General features: G+C 38.3%; 1 protein-coding gene across 1 annotated transcript in view; it reads left to right on the plus strand.

Annotated features, from left to right (window-relative positions):
• The window catches only part of SV2C (synaptic vesicle glycoprotein 2C), an 85,619-nt gene that overhangs the window by 35,365 nt on the left and 29,615 nt on the right, over window positions 1-20,639 (plus strand). The window contains exons 3-4 of the mRNA XM_053447960.1: window positions 5,314-5,494; window positions 16,709-16,860. Coding sequence (XP_053303935.1) covers window positions 5,314-5,494; window positions 16,709-16,860 — 333 coding nt within the window. The remainder of the gene's footprint in view (window positions 1-5,313; window positions 5,495-16,708; window positions 16,861-20,639) is intronic.

Consider the following 20,639-nt stretch of genomic DNA (forward strand, 5'->3'; position numbering starts at 1 on the left):
TTCTTTATTAAAACATTTTTTGCTTGTTATTAAAAGGCTTTTGCTTGTAGTCTCACTCAAGTATATTCATTAAGGATTGTTAGTATTATTATTATTGTTGTTATTATTATTTATATAGCACCAAGAAGTTACCCAGTGCTTTTTAAAATATGTATATTTAAAAGGTATGGCAAAGCTAGAATTGACAGAGATATTAGGTAAAGTGGACCCTGCTGGCAAGATTACATCTATCTTCAGAAAAAAAAAAATATAGTATTGATGATACTATTGGTTAAAATTAAATTTCATTGTGAAAAATATCTGTACTTTTGGATGAGATATTGAGTAAAGATTGATATTTTCCTTCACACCTACAAGTGGTGGCCCTTGGCTTACTTGGGTATTTATTGAGCCATGACTACGGGGCTCCCTCCTATGTGTACTTGCTTGGTAACAGTAGACTTCCCTACCAGAGAAGCATCCTAGGTAGACAGTACACATACGTCTGTGCACTGACTTTCTTTTAAAGTGCTCTAAAGAGCTAATTATTAAACACTATCTTAAATATTGAGCTTCTGAAATGCTTTGCAAAACACCACTTTTGTGAAATTAGGGGAAAAGTTTCTGCTTTGTTGGAAAAACGTAGTATTTTGGGGCTTTTTTAGTGTGTTCCTGAAGCAGAGCTTGACAGTGATTGTGGGTTGTGTAATTACTGCACTTGTCAAGCAGCTGAATTGCCTCTGTGATTGTTGTCACTGTGCAGCCTACACCTTGTCATTTCTTTCTTTATACATAATACAGTCTGTCGAACTAAGTGCTTCATCAAAAACGAAATGTTTTTGTAAAAAAGACCTGCATAAATTAATTTCTTCACTTGCTTTAAACATCTGAAACAGATGATCCTCTGGAACAACAAGCCCACAGGGCTTTAGCAGTGGCAGCAAGTGGTCTATTCAGACCCACACATGGCTGAATTGACTTCTGTGCTGATGAATTTGGTGACATTTGGCCAAAGTTACCTTGAGTACTGGCACATTCCCCAACTCTCCATTTGTTCTCAGAGAGATCAGTCTGTAGCTAGTATAGCTTTGTTATAGGCAACTTGTAAGGCTTGAGTTTGTCACGTCCTCTATTAAGTCTGCACTTGGGGCTCTGAGCTTGTTAAGAGTGGTACTGATGAATTATTCTTCTTTTACAGCCTGGGACCTGGGACATGGAGTTACAATACTCTCTTTAATTACCAGGGATGCAGGGCGGGCTAAGAGTGCCTCCTTATTTACTAAGAATATGATAAGAATAAGGGGTATCATAAAAACGGGACCTAAGCAATCCACTGCGTCACTGCGGCTTTTTTTTTTTACTTTGTCCCTAGTTAATTTCTAGAGTTTAAAAAGAGAACAAAAATGATATTTGCTGCCATTCAGGTACCCAAGTTGTACTAATTCTATTTTTATGTTCCTATTTATGCATCCCTTTTCATCTGTGCAATCGTAAAGAAATAGTTTGTGGTTTTCAATGAAATTCACAAAGATGGTGCTTCCTGGTAGAAATAATAGCTTTTGTCTGTGTTGGATGCAGTCCAGTCACTTTTGGATTTGCTTTGCAGGCTAAACTTACATTGTTGATCAATCAAGCCAAATAATGATCTGAATGATAGTAATGTTGGAATGTGTAGTTAATAGTATTAGAATACATTAAGCGGATCAGTCTATGTATAGTATCGACTAAGCAAAAATAACAGTACATTAATATTCACAGCACATTGGATCATTTACTCTGCATTAAAGGAACAGCGATTCCCGTTTTTAATTTTAAAAGAGTTGGAATCCTGAAGTCTTCTGTTCTATGAAAAACAATACAGAGTCCAGTAGCATAGTATGGCAAGGGCCAAAGGCAGCACATATGCAGGACAGCAACTTCACTATAGGCTGATCACACAGTAGTCAATTGACCCCCTTAGTTCACTGCAGCTATCAATTTTCCAGCTGGCAGGAGGGGGGCTGACTGGGGGGGGCATACATTATGGCAAAGGGGCTGATGGGGCCACCCGACATTACCTGTCCCACAGTCCAGAAGATGCCCTCCCTTGTGAGTCACTGATACCGTGGAGGTCTGTGCAGATGTAAGTAGTATCTTTTTCAAATGACCTAAAGTAGAGTGCCAGAATAAGAGGCAATATTCCAGCTCTCTGAAGAAAACCAACAGATAATATAGGTATGCCATGTCTGGGGCGGGAGTTGGGGTATTGCACTTGGTCAGTCCTAGTGAAGGGATCCCATAAAAAGAAACACTGCTAAGATCTTACCATTTGCTTGGTGTTTGTGGCGAGGTCATAATCGAGGTTAGTGCTGAAAGGAGCCCCATGGGAGATATGTAATAAAAGCACATTCTTCCTGATGCATATATATTTATGGATACTCAGCACTCCTGGCAGAAGGTGCTCATTCACTCGAGACTTCAGGAGTCAGCAGCCATGTAAATTACAAAGCAGCATTTTACACTGCTGCACCGTTCAGACATACTGTACCTTGCTGATCTTTAACACTTTCCTAAGTTACATTGAATTACATTAATGCAAGACTGCTGATTTTCCCATCAGTTGTATTCTTCTTTCAATTATTTCTTCATTCTTTACTTTTTCCAGTGTTTAATGTCTGCTGTGTCATGTGAAAAGGACATTATATCTCCTTGTCAGGGCCATCCTTATGGATGAACTAGGTAGCTGCCTACGGTGTTGAACTGCATCCATGTTAGCAATCACAGGCATGTAGGAGGGGGCATTATAGGCATGGTTTGCCCCTTGTACTATTCTACACCTAATTGCATTAATTTACCATTGAGTAACGTATTTTGAGTAACGAGGAATCATTTGGAAAAAGTATAAAATACAATCAACTAATTCCGTAATAAAGCTGTGAGTCTAATTTGCATAAAGTAAAGTCTCTTGGCAAAAAAAACATATTAGTAGATATATAATGTTCATAAAACCTGGAGTCATAAAGCTCATTTTGTACGAAGTCACTGGCTCACTAGTTCATTGTTACTCTCATATGTATTTGCCTTATCTGAGCAAACAGCTGTTCGGAGGAAGGTCTGCTTTTGACAGTACAATCTATTATTTGCGATGACATCCCTTGGCGTTGCTGTTCTTAAATGCACTGCCAGCAGGAGTTTATCTATGATTGTATTAATGAAAAGAAATGGAAACATACCTTTGGTAATACAGGACTCACTGCATGCTATGAAACCTTGTAGAGATGAAAATTATACATAGATAGTCTGGCGTTCAAAGGTATTAGGACTTTTTTTGTAAATGATCTTATCTTTAAAATTAACCCACACGTTGATCCTTATACAAAGAGACATTCTCCTAATCTGTGCACTGATCTAATGAAAGATATGAAGACGTTAAATGTTAATATTGACTAACCATGGTACTGTGCATTTTAAAATTTCGAATATTTGAAACCTGACAGTAGGAAAAAAACAAGGGATTAGCAATTTTTAAATAGACATTTTTGGAGTGTGTTTTTTTAAAAGAAATAAACCGTATGATACCTAACATATTCACAAAGGCTTTAAAAAAGCAAAGATTAAAAGGAAGAAATGAATTATAATTTCATGAGGTTGGGAAACAGGCCTTCTGGGATCTTAGTTTACATTAAGCATGACAGGTTATCATGAGATACGCCAATTATACCAGATATTCTAGCTGTACTTGACCTATACATTCATTTACGTGTTTTGGATAGAACAAAATACTCCAACAAATTATATGTTCTTAGCTGAAGCTAACCATAGGACATGTTCTGTAAGGGGCTTAAGAAATGCCTGACTCCTACAAATGACTCATTGTCCCTGCATGTCTGTAGTAAAGGTCTTTCAAATCAATGCCATACGAATACAGTAAATGCCTGCCCCAGTGTCTTGTAATTATCCCTTGTCTGTATATCTATAAAGCATGCCATTTAGTAGGTCTCACAGGTCACCATTGAAATTATTAATCTGTTTAAGAAATGACTGTCACTATCTGCCGCTGTATTATTCAGTTTGAGATCTTGTAACTATGATCTAAACACAGAACATATGTATTACTTTCTTCCCTGTTGCATCCAGCTCTGATCCGTCAGCATTCACTAAAATGTCTTTATTGGAGAACCTGTACCAAATAGCAATAAGCCTCTCTGTTGCCCCCCCCCACACCATCTCTTTTTTAAACTTAAAAAATCCAATATTGGCAAAGACCTCTTGTGCTTACTCCCCATGCTTTGCAGAGGCTTAAAATGAATCTGTAGATATACAACTTATATATAAAACATCTCTTCATGTGTAGAACTAGGGATGATTTGCTTCTCTATAAAGAGACCAGTGCATTCATTGTAGTAGATCCAGGGTAGAAAGATGGCGTGTATCTTTTAGATGTACATTTATTTAAATCCCCTTGCTATAATTTTTTTTTTACTTAACATTTTAACACCATTGCATGGTACATGCAAGCATTACAATCACTTATACTTTTGGTCTGTCCAGGTCTGATTTAACAGTTGAGAGCTCCAGTACTCTTTTGTGCAACTTCCCCTATGGAAGATTATGTTCTTTAAACCGTCTCTTTAACCCAAATGAAATTATGTTTACAAGCACTCATTTACAAGATTGTTAAAATTCTATTTTCCTTTCCATATCACTCATATAATTTGAAATGTACGGTGGTATAGCATAGGATCTCAAACCATAGATGAGGGTGCTAACTAAAAAGTTACATTAGAAAACTTACAAAACATAATTTCTAATTCTGTTGAATGCCAAACCATTCACAGAAATTATTTCTACATATAACATTTTGCACAATTACCATTTTTGCTTAATTATCATGCACTTGTGCTGCTTTATGTGATTAAATATGAAAGATCTGTTAAGGTTTGTTCGCTTTTATACTAGAAACTAGTACTAGATACTAGAAACTGTATGCATAAGATATTAGAAATTGTATTTTGTTTTGCAAATTTTTTTATGCTCCATATGTTCTGTGTTTAGATTATAGGTTGCAAATCTGATCTAAACACAGAACATATGGATGTCTTTCTTCCCTGTTGCATCCAGCTCTGATCTGTCAGCATTCACTGAAATGTCTTTATCAGAGAACCTGTACACAGGGTTGGTCCTCAACCAAATAGCAATAAGCCTCTTAGAGATCTGTTAAGATTTATTCGCTTAAGATACTAAAAACTGTATGCATAAGATATTAAAAATTGTATTTTGTTTTGCACATTTTTTTCTAATGGTACAGCACCTCTAACTGATTGCCTTTCTTCTTAACCTCAATGTTTCTCACAGGCAGCATAGTATACCTGGGGATGATGATGGGAGCCTTCTTCTGGGGAGGACTGGCTGATAAAGTAGGAAGAAAGCAGTCTCTTCTGATCTGTATGTCCGTCAATGGATTTTTCGCATTCCTTTCTTCCTTTGTTCAGGGATACGGACTGTTTCTTGTTTGCCGCTTACTCTCTGGGTTTGGGTAAGAAACTTTTCCTCGTTTTGCTGTTTTGTTGATATTTTTGTTACATGTTGGGGTTTATTGAATAACTATGAGGTTATAGCTTGGGTAATTTGAAACACCATTGCCATGTTGATGTAATGACGTTCAAATAAAAAGTGATAAACAGTCGCTTTCTTTGCTCAAACATTGTTGCTGCAATGCCTTGACATTGAAGAATTCAGCAACACGAAAGAAATGCGGTAGTAATTTTTTGGTGTGATTTAATTACTACCACAAACTTTGACAAAGGCTGGTGGTAACATTAGTGGATTGAAAGTGTTAAAATGTCAGCAACTGAAATGTCTTGGGGTGTCTAAGTTTTCAAAAATGTATGGTTTGGTTGGGGTAAATTAAATTGGCCTGCTTCAAAAATGTGCCAAATAGGACATGGGCACAAGATGACAAAATTCCACATTAAAAACTGAAACGCACATGTTCCAAATGTGACCTTTTAGCCAACAAGCAATCTAACAAACCTATGTATTGGTGGTATCACTCAAGCGATTTTGCTGAACACATAGTATACCTGAATTGCAATCTGTGTGGGAAAAATCACCAAAGATGTTACCTATTTGGCAAAGTTTGGCAAACTTTTGGCAGAGATTGGTGGTAAAATAGCTGCTTTTAAAGTGTAGAGATACACTAAATTAAATCTTGGGCTTTCTACTTTTGAAAAATATGTACATGTGGGAGGTAATTCAGGGACTTTATTTTAAAGTTCTGTTTTTGTTTGACATTCACCAAAAGAATTTAGTTTCATTGCAACACTGCAGTGAGCACAAACAGGAAGTAACACACTTCCCATACTTTACACACAATATTTTTGCGCACTGTGTGTTAATACTATAATCTCAAGAGCATGGCCTCTTTCAGCTTTCAGCTGTACTTACCCCCTGGACCTGGAAGTTGGCCTACATATACAACGGCTCCCTGGAAATCACTGTCCTAAATGCTATTAAACTGCAATCTGACCAACCTAATATTTTACAAAGGGGAGCTCATGGACCATAGCATGATTACTGATTGAAAATCTTTTGTTTAAACAAATATTGATTAGTGATGTTTTTTGTAATTAAAAGAAGCTATTGAAGGAAAGTATTGACTGCCATTAGAATTATGGATTTTCCCTGCTACAGTTTAAATGATTGAATGAATATACACTATAAGGACAACGGTATTGGGACACACCTCTTAATTATTGAATTTAAGTGTTTCAATCAGACCCTATTTCCATAGATGTATAAAACCAAGCACCTAGCCATGCAGTCAGCATTTATAAACATTTAAAAGGGGTAGGATAAAAGCGCTAAAAGCAACAACAACAAAAAAAAAAAAAAAAAAAAAGTCCTTTTTAAAACAAAGTTATTGTAGATGATGATGTAGCAGCAGAACCACTTGCCAAGGTTTCCTCTTCTTGGCTTAGACAGGTAGAGTACTTCACAAGGGGGTTAGTGGCTGCGCTCTCACGGATGTGTATGAGATATATAAAAGAAAGAAAAACACAATAGTGCAATATGTCTCAAAGCTTATTTTTGTTTGAAATGAAGGCCACAAAGGGCTACTCACATTTGGTGGGGGCTTCTTCAGTTAGCCCCAAAGTATACGCTTGGGCGATATAATCCTCGCCTTAAAGATTTCTTTGGCAGCACTATGTAATATGGGCTTCTTCAGTTAGCCCCAAGATGTGCATTTAGGTGGTATAATCCTTGCCTTGGAATTTCTTTAGCCTCAGCCTTTGAAGCAGTCTGGAATGTCCACAGTTCCGTTTTGGTGAGCAATGATAGAATTGCTCACTCCTCAGCGCATAGGTGGTAAAATCCCCACCAAGGATATAGTTGTGGCTGACAAGATATTTTGTCTTGTAAATTAAAAAAGGTCCAGGAGCAAGATAAAAAAGTTTTTTAAAAAAACTTATTTATTTTAAACTTTTGGTAATAAAAAACAATAAAAACCAACAAAGGGTTAATATAAAATAATACACAAACGCGTTTCGCCTAGCACAGGCTTCCTCAGAGTGTATTTATAAACATTTATAAAAAAAAATGGGTTGTTCTGAAGAGCTCAGTGAATTCAAGCGTGGTACAGTGAGAGGATGCCACCTTTGCCAGTTCGTGAAATTTCATCCCTGCTAGATATTTCAACTGTAAGTGTTACTATTGGAGTCCCGATACATTTGTAATATCTGCAGATACACTATACGGACAAATACCCACCATTAGCAATGGTAATAATATGATTTTTATGTGTTAATTAGCTGTCCTCTGTGTTAATAGAGCCCTGCAATAAAAAATGAAACAATGGAGTAGTTTTGGGGATTCGAGGAGAAGATACATTTTCAACTCACTTCTATGCATTATGGAGAGCCAAACATGTTGAGCTTTTCCAGCAGTAAGCTCTAAGCTGCTTCTAAGAACAATGCATATTAAGTGGGCATCATACATAGGTAGCTGTGCTTTATCCAGGGCCATCTTAGCCATTCTTACAGACGAAGCTCACTGGTATTGGATGTTGATAATGCATAATATCATGTAACTGACATGTTTAGCTCTTTTACTGTTGCTTTTTGCCGCAACATTCAATGAGAAAACTTGGTACAGTATCCTCTTGGCACCCAGTCTCACAGATCAAACCAGACGGTTATTTTGATAATTGCATTCCAGTGTGTCTGGAAAAACAAGACAAAAGCTAAAATTATATGACATATTTCTTATAGTGTCATGAATCAGTGCCTCAGCCTTACTGTCTGGGTCAGTTATGACTCACTGAAGAATCATTAAGAAAATATTCCTTTCCATAGATTCCTGCAGTGCCATCTTTTTGTTTATCATTGAGTTTTTGTATGCTGCAAACAATAGGGTTTGCAGCAACGTTGCATCTCAAGAAATCTTTTATATCGCCGTCATATTATAGCCATGCTTTGTTTCTTATTACGTTATAAAATTGGGGAGACTGGCCAAGAACAGACAATATTTATAATCACTTTCCCTATGGTGAATCCCTTCTCAGGAAAACCTGAATATTACATATCACACTAACCCTACTCACAAGGGCCGTCTAGAACCAAAATGTGTGGCAAATTTCCTCTGCACAAAGGATCCAACAACCCTAGTCATATGTCTCCTAGGCCTCATAAGTGAGGTATGGTTGGTATTAGACTTGGATGCCGGCAAACTCTACATGTTCATCTTCATGGGGAAAAAAATGTCATATTATATGAATATTCGCCCATTCCTGTGTTCGGTTTGGGTGAATATTCGTGAACATTTTTCGTGTTTCTTTTTTCTTTTTTTATTTTGAAGGGGTTAATATTGGGTCTTTGGAGCCAGGATTTTAAAGGTCCATACGAGCAACTCTATTGGTCACCGGCAGGGGCATCCTCTGCCATCAACCAATGAAGTGCAGCTGCTCTTCACTGGTTGATGTTGGATGAGCCCCCTGCTGGTGACCAGTAGAGTCGCTTTTATGGTCTCCCCGCTCCAGGAGTTAAAGGTCCATACGAGCGACCAGTAGAGTTGCTTATACAGACCTTTAACTCCTGAAGGCAGACCATTATTCTCCCTGCTCCAGGAGTTAAATCTATTGGTCGCCGGCAGGGAGCTTCTTCATTGGTTGACGCCAGAGGAGCTCCCTGCCGGCAACCAATAGAGTCAATTGCACTCCTGACGCTAAAACTTGGCCTGGGAAGTCAACAGTAGTTAAAGGTCCATAAGAGTGACTCTATTGGTCGCTGGCAGGGGCCTCCTCTGGCATCAACCAATGCAGAATCGCTTGCACGGACCTTTAACTCCTCGTGCGATCCTACGGATTTCCACTCCCATTAACCCCTGCATTGGTGCGTAAATTAGGTAGGCTAGAGGGGGAAGGGACCAGGGAGATTAGTTGGAGATATTAAGAAAGATGAAGATGAACATGAAGATTCTTTGTGTTGTGTGTCTTTGTCTTCGTGTACGTTTTGACGCTGCCATGTTTGTTTCTTCGGAAACGAAAATCCACCGTTCGTGTTATTTTTCATGGTCACCCAAATACTAATGCACTAAGTCTAGTTGGTATATTTTCTAGTTGGTATATTTCTAGGCACAATGTGAAAAGGCTGAATAGCACGTATAGTTTAATGTCTTCCTTTGGCCTGTTCCTCAAACCACCTTCTCAGGAGGTCTGCAAAGTACACCACTGCTGGCATGGTTACCTCTAGCCTAGCTAGGATTAGGCATTTAGTCCTGAAAGTGGGAGTTTAAGTGAGCATGCAAGAGAGTTGCAATTTTTACCAGTTGGTAAAAAAGTAGCGGGGCTCTAAAAAAAATTATATTACTTTTATTATTCTTTATTTATTAACATTTATACATTTACACACAAAGATACAATATGAGTTCACGACCATGCCTATGAGCTTGCAATCTAGCCTTTTAGCATTTTAATAGAAGGTTCCTGCCAAGAATGGGGGCTTATGACAGCCCTGCTTATGAGCCTACATTGTAAAATAAGAATTTATCTTACCTATTTTAATTTTCAGCTACTGAAAATAATCAGCAGTGAACATATCTTCACTATTTTGTGGAGCTTGTTATATTATATGGAATGTATGGTATTATATGAAACATACTGTATTTACAGTTGAGCTTGTGTATTACACCTAATTGTGTATTGTACCAGATTTTAAATTTTCTTTTATAGCTCAGTTTTTTAGCTGTGCAGCTATGACCCAAACTTATGATCTATAAATGGTTTCCCAGCTGCTCTGGTCTCCAGTAACCATGTAGCCGAATGGCCAGCGGCTAGCTAAGTATTATGGGGAAGAAAACATCCACAGCATATTAAGTGTCAATGGTTGGCCACCATCGCTACTTGATTATTGTTCACTATACCTTTCCTCTACCTAAAGTATTCTGCTCACCTACACAAAGCTTGGGGCTGGACCTTTGATGACCACTCTTCCTACAATATGACCTGTGTAGCAGCCAACATTTATTTGACACGGTTACAACAGTGCCTCTCAGGTTAAAAAGGTTGTGGTTCAATGTCTAGTCTTGTTTTTTACATCATTTTGCAAGTCCAATGCTATTTTATTTATCTGAAAAAAAAAATACCACAGACTATTATATGCCACAGTAACAGCAATGTATTATTGGATTTCCACAAATGATTTATGATGTGAAGATCTGTTTCTTGGGCTTTGTCAGTTTCAAAAATACACATTTTTCATGTTTAAGATAATGGAAATTTGGACAGGTTATAAATTAGGTTGAATTCAAAGTCAATATTAATCCCAGAAAACACTTATTAGTTTTGATTCAAATGGTATTGTATCTGTAGGTTAACCATTTCAACTCCGAGTTCCACTTCTGCCTGAATGTTGAAACTATATGACTATTCTAAGATGGATAAATTATTAATATTTTGAAATGCAGTTCGACATGTTAAAATTTGCATCCTAATAATTTGAAACAAATGTGAATATTTACTAATATGCATGATAATGAGAATTAGGTACTCATTAGGAATAACACCAATTTAATGATTATAAATTGGATAAGATTAGCTACATAATCCACATGTTGCAAAAGCACACTGAGGGAATCTAAACTACACAACTTTGATTACTATCCAATATAAGTCTCTGTTCAAGAATGATGCTACCAGCATGCACGTGAACCTCATAGGACTGGCCCCCTTGGACCTTTCTTTCCTCTGTTCCTTATAGGAGGAAGGAGCTGAGGCTAGCCACAAAGAATGACAGAGACTTCAATACCTTTTGCTAGGGTTTAAACTGATCAGTACCAGAATAAAGTAAGTCCCAGGCCCCATATGTACCTCCTTATGTCCCATGAAATGCTTGGTCGGTGGTCATGTTAGCCAGAATTCCGCAGGTGGGGGACTGAGCAGCCTTTTAAAGAGAAAGTGGCTGGTTGCCTCACTTCAGAGTGCACTGAAAAGTGGTGGTACACTTGTAGAGGAAGGCACAATATTCAGCATGAGTGAGAGAAATAGTTTAAATAGTTTATGTTTTATGCATGCTCTAGTTGATACACATAACACAAGTTGAGTTAACCTCTCGAAGTGTATATATGCAGGAAATCTTTAAACCGTAGAGATGGCCCACAGTCCTGCCAACAAGTTCTGTGGAAAGAAAATGGTTACTGATACTGCCTGCAGCGCTCTATTGTTCTTTTTCCCTCTTTCCTCCTATTGCTTTTTTCCCTTCCCATTTCTCTTTTATGTCAATGCCTTTTTCTCTCCCCTCTCATCTATATCCATTCTCTACATTCTACATTCTCTACATGACTTTTTTCTCTGAGTTCTCTACTCTCTCTATTCTTCTCTTTCATTTCTTTCCCCTTCTCTTTGTTCTTGTTTCTTGTCTGTCCTTTCCATCTTCTCTCTCCTTTTAGTTGTCCTCTCCTCTCTTTCTCTCTGTCGTCTGTAAACACTCATAGTGAAAAGGCGACCAGAAAACCGCTCAGAAAATGGTGTTCTAAGTAAGGGTTATGTGAAGAAGTTAGTGGTGAGGAATCTAAAAGGCAAACAGAGCAAAGAGGGTAGTAAGGAGAGTATTTGGAGATATGAGCGTAGGTATAGAGGGACTGTGTAGGTAAAGGTCATGAGTTTAAATTTAATTCTGGGGGTCTGGGGAGCCAGTCATGGGCATGCACTAGCACAGATGGGCAACAGAGTAAAAATAAAGAGGTATGGGAACATTTTTCTGAGGCGTTTAGAATACATTTCTGTGGCATTAATAAATATAGTGCCGTTAATAAATATATATAATTGAATTTGATTTTATCATGCAAGCACATCTTGCAGAAGTATGCAAGTTCTGAATCAACTTATTCCCAAAGCTAGGCACTGACTGGCTTAGAATTCTTGGCGTTTTAGTTCAACAACTCCTGAGCTGTATAATGTCTTGAAAAGTCAGTTTTATTAGCATACTTGATGAAGCAACTTACCATGCAGTGCTTGATAAATTACTTTTGTAAAACATCATCCATCACAGCTAGGGCACAGACGTGAACTTGCACCATTTTTTTACCTCCACAAATTTGAATACATTACTTGAGCCAACTTTCTGTCATATATATTGTGACAGAAAGCAGGGGATGATAATGGAGGGAATGTATATATCCCCTTATATTTTGCAGGGTGGTTACCCACAATAGTTTCTACTAGCCCCAGGGAGATGTCTTGTTAATAATGGAATTATTGATGTCTGTTATTTGTGTGGAGCATTTGAAGAGTAGGCCGGGCCAGTGCTCCTCTCCACATTTTGTGAGCAGCCGAAGACCAGCAGGTGAGAATCCAGTCCGGAGATTCCTGAATACTCTCCTAAGCACTCACCTGTTTCCACTAATTAATGGGAGAGGCAGTTAAGTAGCCTGCTGATCTCAGTGCAAGAGAGATCATTTGGCTCCCTGAGAGAGGTAGAGAGGTAGAGAGGTAGAGAGGTAGAGAGGTAGAGAGGTAGAGAGGTAGAGAGGTAGAGAGGGAGAGAGGGAGAGAGGGAGAGAGGTAGAGAGGGAGAGAGGTAGAGAGGGAGAGAGGGAGAGAGGGAGAGAGGGAGAGAGGTAGAGAGCTGCTAATATTGCATACATTGTTATTTTGTTTAGTTGGAACGGATAAGCCGTCCAACTGCAGTTAGGTTGGAGAACCGTGTATTAGTTAGTGCTCACAAGAGCAAGGCTTTTTGTTTTGATTTCTTTATTTTCTGTAATGCCTGTGGTGACAAAATAAAACAGGCCCCGCCTTTTATTTTACCCTCCTCGTGTCTGAGCCATCTCTGCAGCCTGGAAGACTGTGTGTGAGTAAAGATTCCCGGACAGAGTACCAGAGTGAAGGGGTATTGTGTCACAATATATATATATATATATATATATATATATATATATATATATATATATATATATATATTATAATATTGAAATTTGTTGTATTTCCAAAAAAAATTTCTAAACATCTTACTAAGTTATGTAAATAGTTCCCAATTGATCACAATATCAAATACAATGTCTTATTAAAGTTAAACTTCTAAAACTTGTTGTAAGTGGTCAATCATGTTAATGGTTAACTCGGCTGACCAGACCTGACTTCGTAAAAACATACCACCTATATGCAGATGACACCCTAATCTATATTTCATCTTTCATCTTCTCTTCTAACTTGACTCACTGACTGTCTTTCAGGAATTGTATCATGGACAGTATCCCTTTACCAACATCTCTAAGACAGAGCTTATGGTTATACCGCCATCTGCTATGTCCACAATTCCTGATATTTCTCTTACTGTTGACACAACTCCACAATCCAACTGATCAGACACTTGACTCTGATCTCTCCTTCATTCCTCACATCCCGTCTCTCACCAAATCCTGCCACCTTCACCTGAAAAACATCTCTCAAATCTGCCCATTCTTCACAGAAGAAAGACTAAAATATAAATCTCTCTTGTGATATCCCGTCTGGACTACTGCAACTTCCACCAAAAGTTTAGTTTTAGAGTGACCTTAGATTTGTTCAGTATAGATATGTCTGACATTGAAATGGTTAACCATTTTTTCGGCTTTTTTTCTTTTGCTGTATGTAACCTTTTGCACCCTCTCATTGATTGTTTCCTGGAAAGTTTCATATGTAATAGCAGCCCCTGTTAGATTTATTGGACTCTGAATGCTTAACACTTTTAACCTTGACCACATTTTCTGGGAATGCTGCCAAAACCGTTGTTTAAGCCTGCCTGATCCCAGAGAAAGTAACTTGTAATCTTGTAATTACTGTCAACCAACCAACTAACCCAGAAAATTTGTGAGAGGAAAAAAATGACTCATCTATATCTGGCAAAGGAATGAAATGGTTTTTGCTATTAGTGGCTTATCAGGGGGCAGAGTGGCATATCTGGGGGTTTAAGACATATCAGGGTGGCAGAGTGGCATATGTCGGGGGCAGAGTGGCATATGTCGGGGGCAGAGTGGCATTTCTGGGGGGCAGAGTCACATATCTGGGAGGTATAAGGCATATCTGGGGGGGCAGAGTGGCATATAGCGGGTTATAAGGCATATCAGAGGAGCAGAGTGGCATGCCAGGGGGCAGAGTGGTATGTCTGGGGGGTAGATTGGCATATCTGGGGGGTAGAGTGTCATATCTGAGGGGCAGAGTCGCATATCTGGGGGGCAGAATCGCATATCAGATGGGCAAAGTGGCATATCAGAGGGGCAGAGTGGCATATCAGGCGGTATAAGATGTATCTGGGGGACAGAGTGGCATATCTGGGGGGGCAGAGTGGCAATGCTGGGTTCAGATGTGCATAGTCTGCATTTGAACTGTTGTGGGTGGGATACATAGCAGTTATAAATTTATATTTAGTCTTTAAGATATTGTATGTGTTCAGAACCATCCTGACTTTGATCCCCGTATCCTGTTTGAACAAGTGGTAAAACAATATGAGGCTTAGAATCTCAAGGCAAATACAATGGCCTCCAATTCATATGGGGGGTCTGAGAGTCCCACTACTGTGAGCATATTATCAGGCAGCCATACTATCTAAAGCAGCTAAATTCTAGTAAAGGACAAACATCCAGGATAGACAAATTAAAACATCTTCAGGTCTGGCACTACTTGTCCCAGCCAATGGATTGGCTGAAAAGAGATTCCCTCCTTGGCATGATTTGGAAGAGCTGGGTCTGAAGGTCCCCATCATAATAGGGGCCATTTCATAATGTTACCTTTCTTCACAACTTATAAAAGCCCTATAAACTATCTTATGTGGCCAAGTGCGAGAGTGACCTGGGTTGTCACTTCTAGGAAGAAGAATATGAGAGGATTATTTTTACTACAAGTAACGTGTCTAATTGCATCAGCCCATTGGAAACACTTAATATGATGGTACTCTAGCCAAACTTTTTGCGTGATCATCTCCTTTATGTTGGAGGAAGTGTGGAGGTATGGGAACTATTCCAGTGGCAGTACCCTAACCTGCAGGAATTTTGTAGTGGGATATTGAGATTAATCAGCAAATTATTCCAATATAACATGGCCCCTTGTCCCTAGATTGCCCTTCTTCACCTTTTCCCAGTGAAATTTCCCAGCATAGGAAGTTAGTTATTAAGTGTGCTGATGGCAGATAAGCTTGTGGTAGCCAGGCACTGGAAGTTGGATAAAACCACCGATTAGAAGGAACTTGTTAAAGTAATTCACAATATAAAAGTAATAGAGGAAATGTCCCATGCCAGCACAAAAACAGTTAAAGCACTTCAGAGGATATGTTTTCAGTCAGCTACATATAAGCCATGTATGTGTTCTAGACTGTCATATTTACTAAATGCTAAATGTCAGATAATGTCTCTCAAATGGACATAACCTGGAAGATGGATGCTTTGACCCTTTAGGTGAAGCTTGGAACCCTGGGTCAGTTTCTTCAATCTCCGAGCAGGGGAGCAGCATCTTGTCACACCTACTCTTCAACTAGTTTTTGTGTTATTCACCCTTTTTGGTATGAAGAATGATCCACAAAGGTTCTGTTAAGTCAACTTTTATTTGTTCCAGTTCTGTATCATGACACCTTATGTGCTTGCTTTGCACTCTATTCCCAGTGTCTGCCGTTCTGACCCTTGCTGAGGGATGATGTCACTTCCTGTTGTCTGACCCTTATGCATATTCATAAGGCTCAGCTCAGCACAGTTTTCACAAACTTCCTGCATGTTCCCTGCCTATTACCATCTAATAACTACCAATAGCATTGATACCGGAAAAACAAATGTAATTCACTCAGATTTATGTTAATAGATATTTGCCTTTAAGAACGGTGCTACTGTGTATTGATTCTAGACTTTATTTTATCCTGTTTTTTTAATTAGTATATACTGGTATTTTATTCCTAAAATTGAAAAGCATTAAAAACATTTTAGCATTCAATTGCGGTATTTGGTAGTACAGGTTGGAAGGTAAAAAAATAAGATTGCCTTATTTTACTTTGTACGTTAAAGAGGTCAGGAACGTACAGCATCATAACAAGTGCTTTTGGGGTGATTGTCTGTGTCCAAGCTGTACTGCTATCACCACTAAGCTATGTATAAACTGTTTATGTATTTTGCATCATCTGCATTACTGGTCCCTTTAAGACCATGGGGAGAAATGGGATAACGGTATGCTGGTTTTACCTAAATCTAAAATGAGGTTCTCATTTGAAAATTATATTCTCTCTTTTTTTTCTAGCATCGGAGGAGCACTTCCCACAGCATTTTCTTACTTTTCTGAAGTGCTTGCAAGGGAGAAGAGAGGAGAACATTTAAGTTGGTTATGCATGTTTTGGATGATTGGTGGGATCTACGCATCCGCTATGGCTTGGGCTATAATTCCACATTATGGTAAGTAGGAAAACATAAAAAAGCAAACTATGAGGATCTTGAGTCTATTGGAGAAGCAGAGGAGGATTAAAGTTAAGTGTCACGCAAAGGAAAATAAAACCATGCCCTCACAGCCCCTACAAATACATTTTCCTGACAGTCAACCTTTACATGTTTCATCCCTGCACAACTTACCTGCAATTCATACATTACTGAATGATACGTTTTAAGTATATTTTGTTCAGGATCCAATATATACTAACAATACTCAGAGTCTTCACACCTGATCCTTAGGGAATTTAGCATATATAGAATAAAGCACAAGTAAGGGTGAAAAATAGTTAAATGTTTAGTATGCGAACAACAAAAGAACCATGTCATGGCGACCTAAGTAATGGATACTTTGGAAGACCAAACAATTATCAGTGGTGTCAAGAGAATATAGAAGAATCAGGAATTGCATTGAAGAGTGGCAGTAATCAGACTTTCTTTTTTACATGCTGTTGTAGTGATCGTGGTCTCAGTGAAATCTTTGGATTGTAAACCTTAGTAGATAGGATTCAGCAAAAAATCAGGGAATATGGTGAATAACTAAAAAAATCTGTTGTGTTATGGGCAGGCAAAATCTGTTAAAGTAGAAGTTTCAAAATCTATAAAATGTAGTCATGATTATTATTAAATGTTTTAAGATCCTGTACGGATTTAGTGATATTGTTATTCTATAGGACTTTTACATGTAGGGACTGATTGTACAAGGAATTATTTTTCTAGTGTATTTCATATCACTTACTTCCATTGTATCCTGATCAAAATATCTGTATGACTACTATACTTAATATATTACTGCAAATGGACAAATATTTACTTTTGCTTTTGGTCCATTTGTTTTTGGACAATGAATTTAATTTCCTGCCCTTCTATGAGGGTGTTTTCCATTCAGAAGCAAGATAAATTGTCATTCACCCTCATTCACTCTCTCACATTCTTATTGACTCTCTTTCACGCTCTGTCTTAACTTCTCCCTACCTTCTCTACCGACTGCTTCTGTGTCCTTGTCTCCTTTCCTGCAGTTCCACTTCTCTTCTTGCCTTTTCTTGTTCTTCTTTCTTCTTTCTTCATCTGTCTATCCCCGTGTCATCTTTCTTCATCCACTCCTCTGTGAACCGGGCCTCCTGGCACACCCTCTCCACCGATTGGAGGAAGGAGGAAGAGACTGTTCTTGTGACTCCTTCCTTTTGCATAAGTGCTCTGACGGACGGATTTGCCACGAAAGAGAAGGGAACATCCGAATGCACAAATCTATAAAGCACTAAGCATACCTGTTATACCTAAATAATAAAAACATCTATACATACATTGCAGCCAAGTACAGTAAATGTAAATTCATGAAGCTGCCTGTCATAATCTTCGATTTCTAAAAAATACATGTATCATTATTCAAATCATCATTTATATTCTTCAAGAATTTACATAATACAATTCAAACAAACTGTGTTTTTTTGTAAAATGATTAGCAAGCCCAGGCTGATATCTGCTTCTTTGAGGAGAAGTTCTTGCTGGCTGATTTCACCCAGGCAGGTGCAAACACCTGGTCAGCCTTCATAACAGGCACTGGGAGGATTTTTCATCTCTTTTAATCTCTTTGCTTTGAAAGTGGGCTAATGACACTGCTTTCAAGACTTGTGTGTGATTGGAAGACAATATAAACTGTAATGCAGGCGGATGTTGCACCAAAGATCTTGGTATTTTTATAGCAAACAGGGTATTGTTTTATGTAGGTTCTGTTTTTTATTTCTTTTATTACAAATATAACAACCAAATAAAAAGCACACAATATTTTCATACTTAAAGGGACAGTTTAATGCCCAAAGCAATCATCCATGCCCATCACCCAGAGCCATAGCTAGCTCCTTTTGCGCCTGAGACAAGAGAATTGTGCCCCCCCAGCTATTTTTTTGCAGAGGCTATTTTATTTACACTGCCCTGATACGCTGCCTTTACATACACCTGACCATAAACACACGCAAACACCTGCCCATACTCGGATTGAACTTCAGCAAGTTGTCTTGACCATGTCTACATGCCTAAATGCATTGAGTTGCTGCCATGTGATTGGCTGATTAGCTATTTTTGTTAACAAGCAATTGAACAGGTATACCAAATAAAGTGGCCGGTGAGTGTAGGTCCTTTGGCATAACACATTTAAACTTGATGTTTAGTGTCCTTTAAAAACTTATCAGCCACAAGAAGAGTGCATAGAATTGTGTTCCACAGATACATAACGTAATTTATAGTTGCTTTTTATGATGCAATTCAGAACCTAAGTTTCTTGAATAAAATTGCCAATGCTGGAACATCTGACATATCTATATTGTAGTATTGTCATCTCTTGAGTGTCATTACAGAAATGCTTGCACTCTATGAAATTACCCATGCGTGACATGGCTGCTTACACAGAGCACAGGAGCTTTTCCCATCTCAGTTACTGGTTGAGTGCACACCATAGAAATTGAGAAACACAATATAAGGCTGCCATTAGCCAGAAGGGTTTCTTCAAGGAACAATGGTTTGTGTTTGTCATAAGGGACTGGGATACACAAAGAAGAAAATGAACACTAAATGGAAATTAATAATATATGTTTTATTTTGGTTCACTGGGTTCTTTGGTATCCACTAGATGGGAAAAAATAATTCAATGATGGTATGACATCAAACAAGCTAATCCAGTGAGGTACTGCTTTGTTGTTAGAATTCCATTTCTTATATAAATGTCTCAGATTTTGCTTTCATAGCTGCAAAGAGTAAAACAAATATGTACAAGAAACATACAGAGGCTAAAGCTTCACACATATAACGCCCAATACCACCAACAATAAAACACTACAGTACATAAATTAAGTGTTTGTATGTTAACAGTACCCATAAACCTTCAAAATAAAACACAAGTGGATACAGTTAAAGGCGGTGGTTAAAACGGTTACACTATAAGGTGCAATGTTTTGTAAACTAATATACATATCATTTATATTTAAACTCAATTTACAATAAACCATGCAATATGACAATCTAAGTTGCATAGTGAGTTTTAAAGAGAATCATTATTTATGGGCCAATCCAATATTTAGGAGTTTTAGGACAAATACCTCTTCCCAATTCTAAAGAATTGAGGAAATTTGCTCCTATTCTACATCTGTCTGAATGGGAACCTAATAAGGTTAGACCATAACCTCCAAGCATCTCTGCAACTTTATTTGGCACCTGACAATAGGATGCTTGAGAGGAGGTTGGATGTGAAGCCTATCTGTTGAGTTGATGCGAGCTAAATATAGTTTCATCTAGTATGAATGTGAGTATAATTGTAAATATGTGAGTTGGACATTCACGAAGGCTGCCAACTCACCTGTATACTTTAGATATGAGGCACATGACATTTAACATGAGACCCTTTACCAGACTGAGGATTCCATTAATAGGAAGTAACTAGAAACCAAAATTGGAAAAAGTCTGTCACCTTCTTTTTCAGGGAAATCACTGGTATAACTACAGAGGTCGCAGCGGACACAGTGGTCGCAGCTGCGACGGGCCTGTGCCTGGAGGGAGCCTGGTGCGATCCCTGCAACCCCTTCTTCCTGTCTCCTCGTTCCACTTCAAAGTTGTTTAGAAAGACCTGGACCCTTTCTAAACTATTTTGAACCAGCACAGGGAGACAGGAATGCTTTGTGGTCTGTTGGAGTGGTGAGAGGTAAGCAGGGGCGGGATATATACTTGTGTGTGTGTTTGAGTATGTATGTGTACTTCTG

Source organism: Spea bombifrons, chromosome 1 (genome assembly GCF_027358695.1).
Source record: "Spea bombifrons isolate aSpeBom1 chromosome 1, aSpeBom1.2.pri, whole genome shotgun sequence".
NCBI classification, from domain to species: domain Eukaryota; kingdom Metazoa; phylum Chordata; class Amphibia; order Anura; family Pelobatidae; genus Spea; species Spea bombifrons.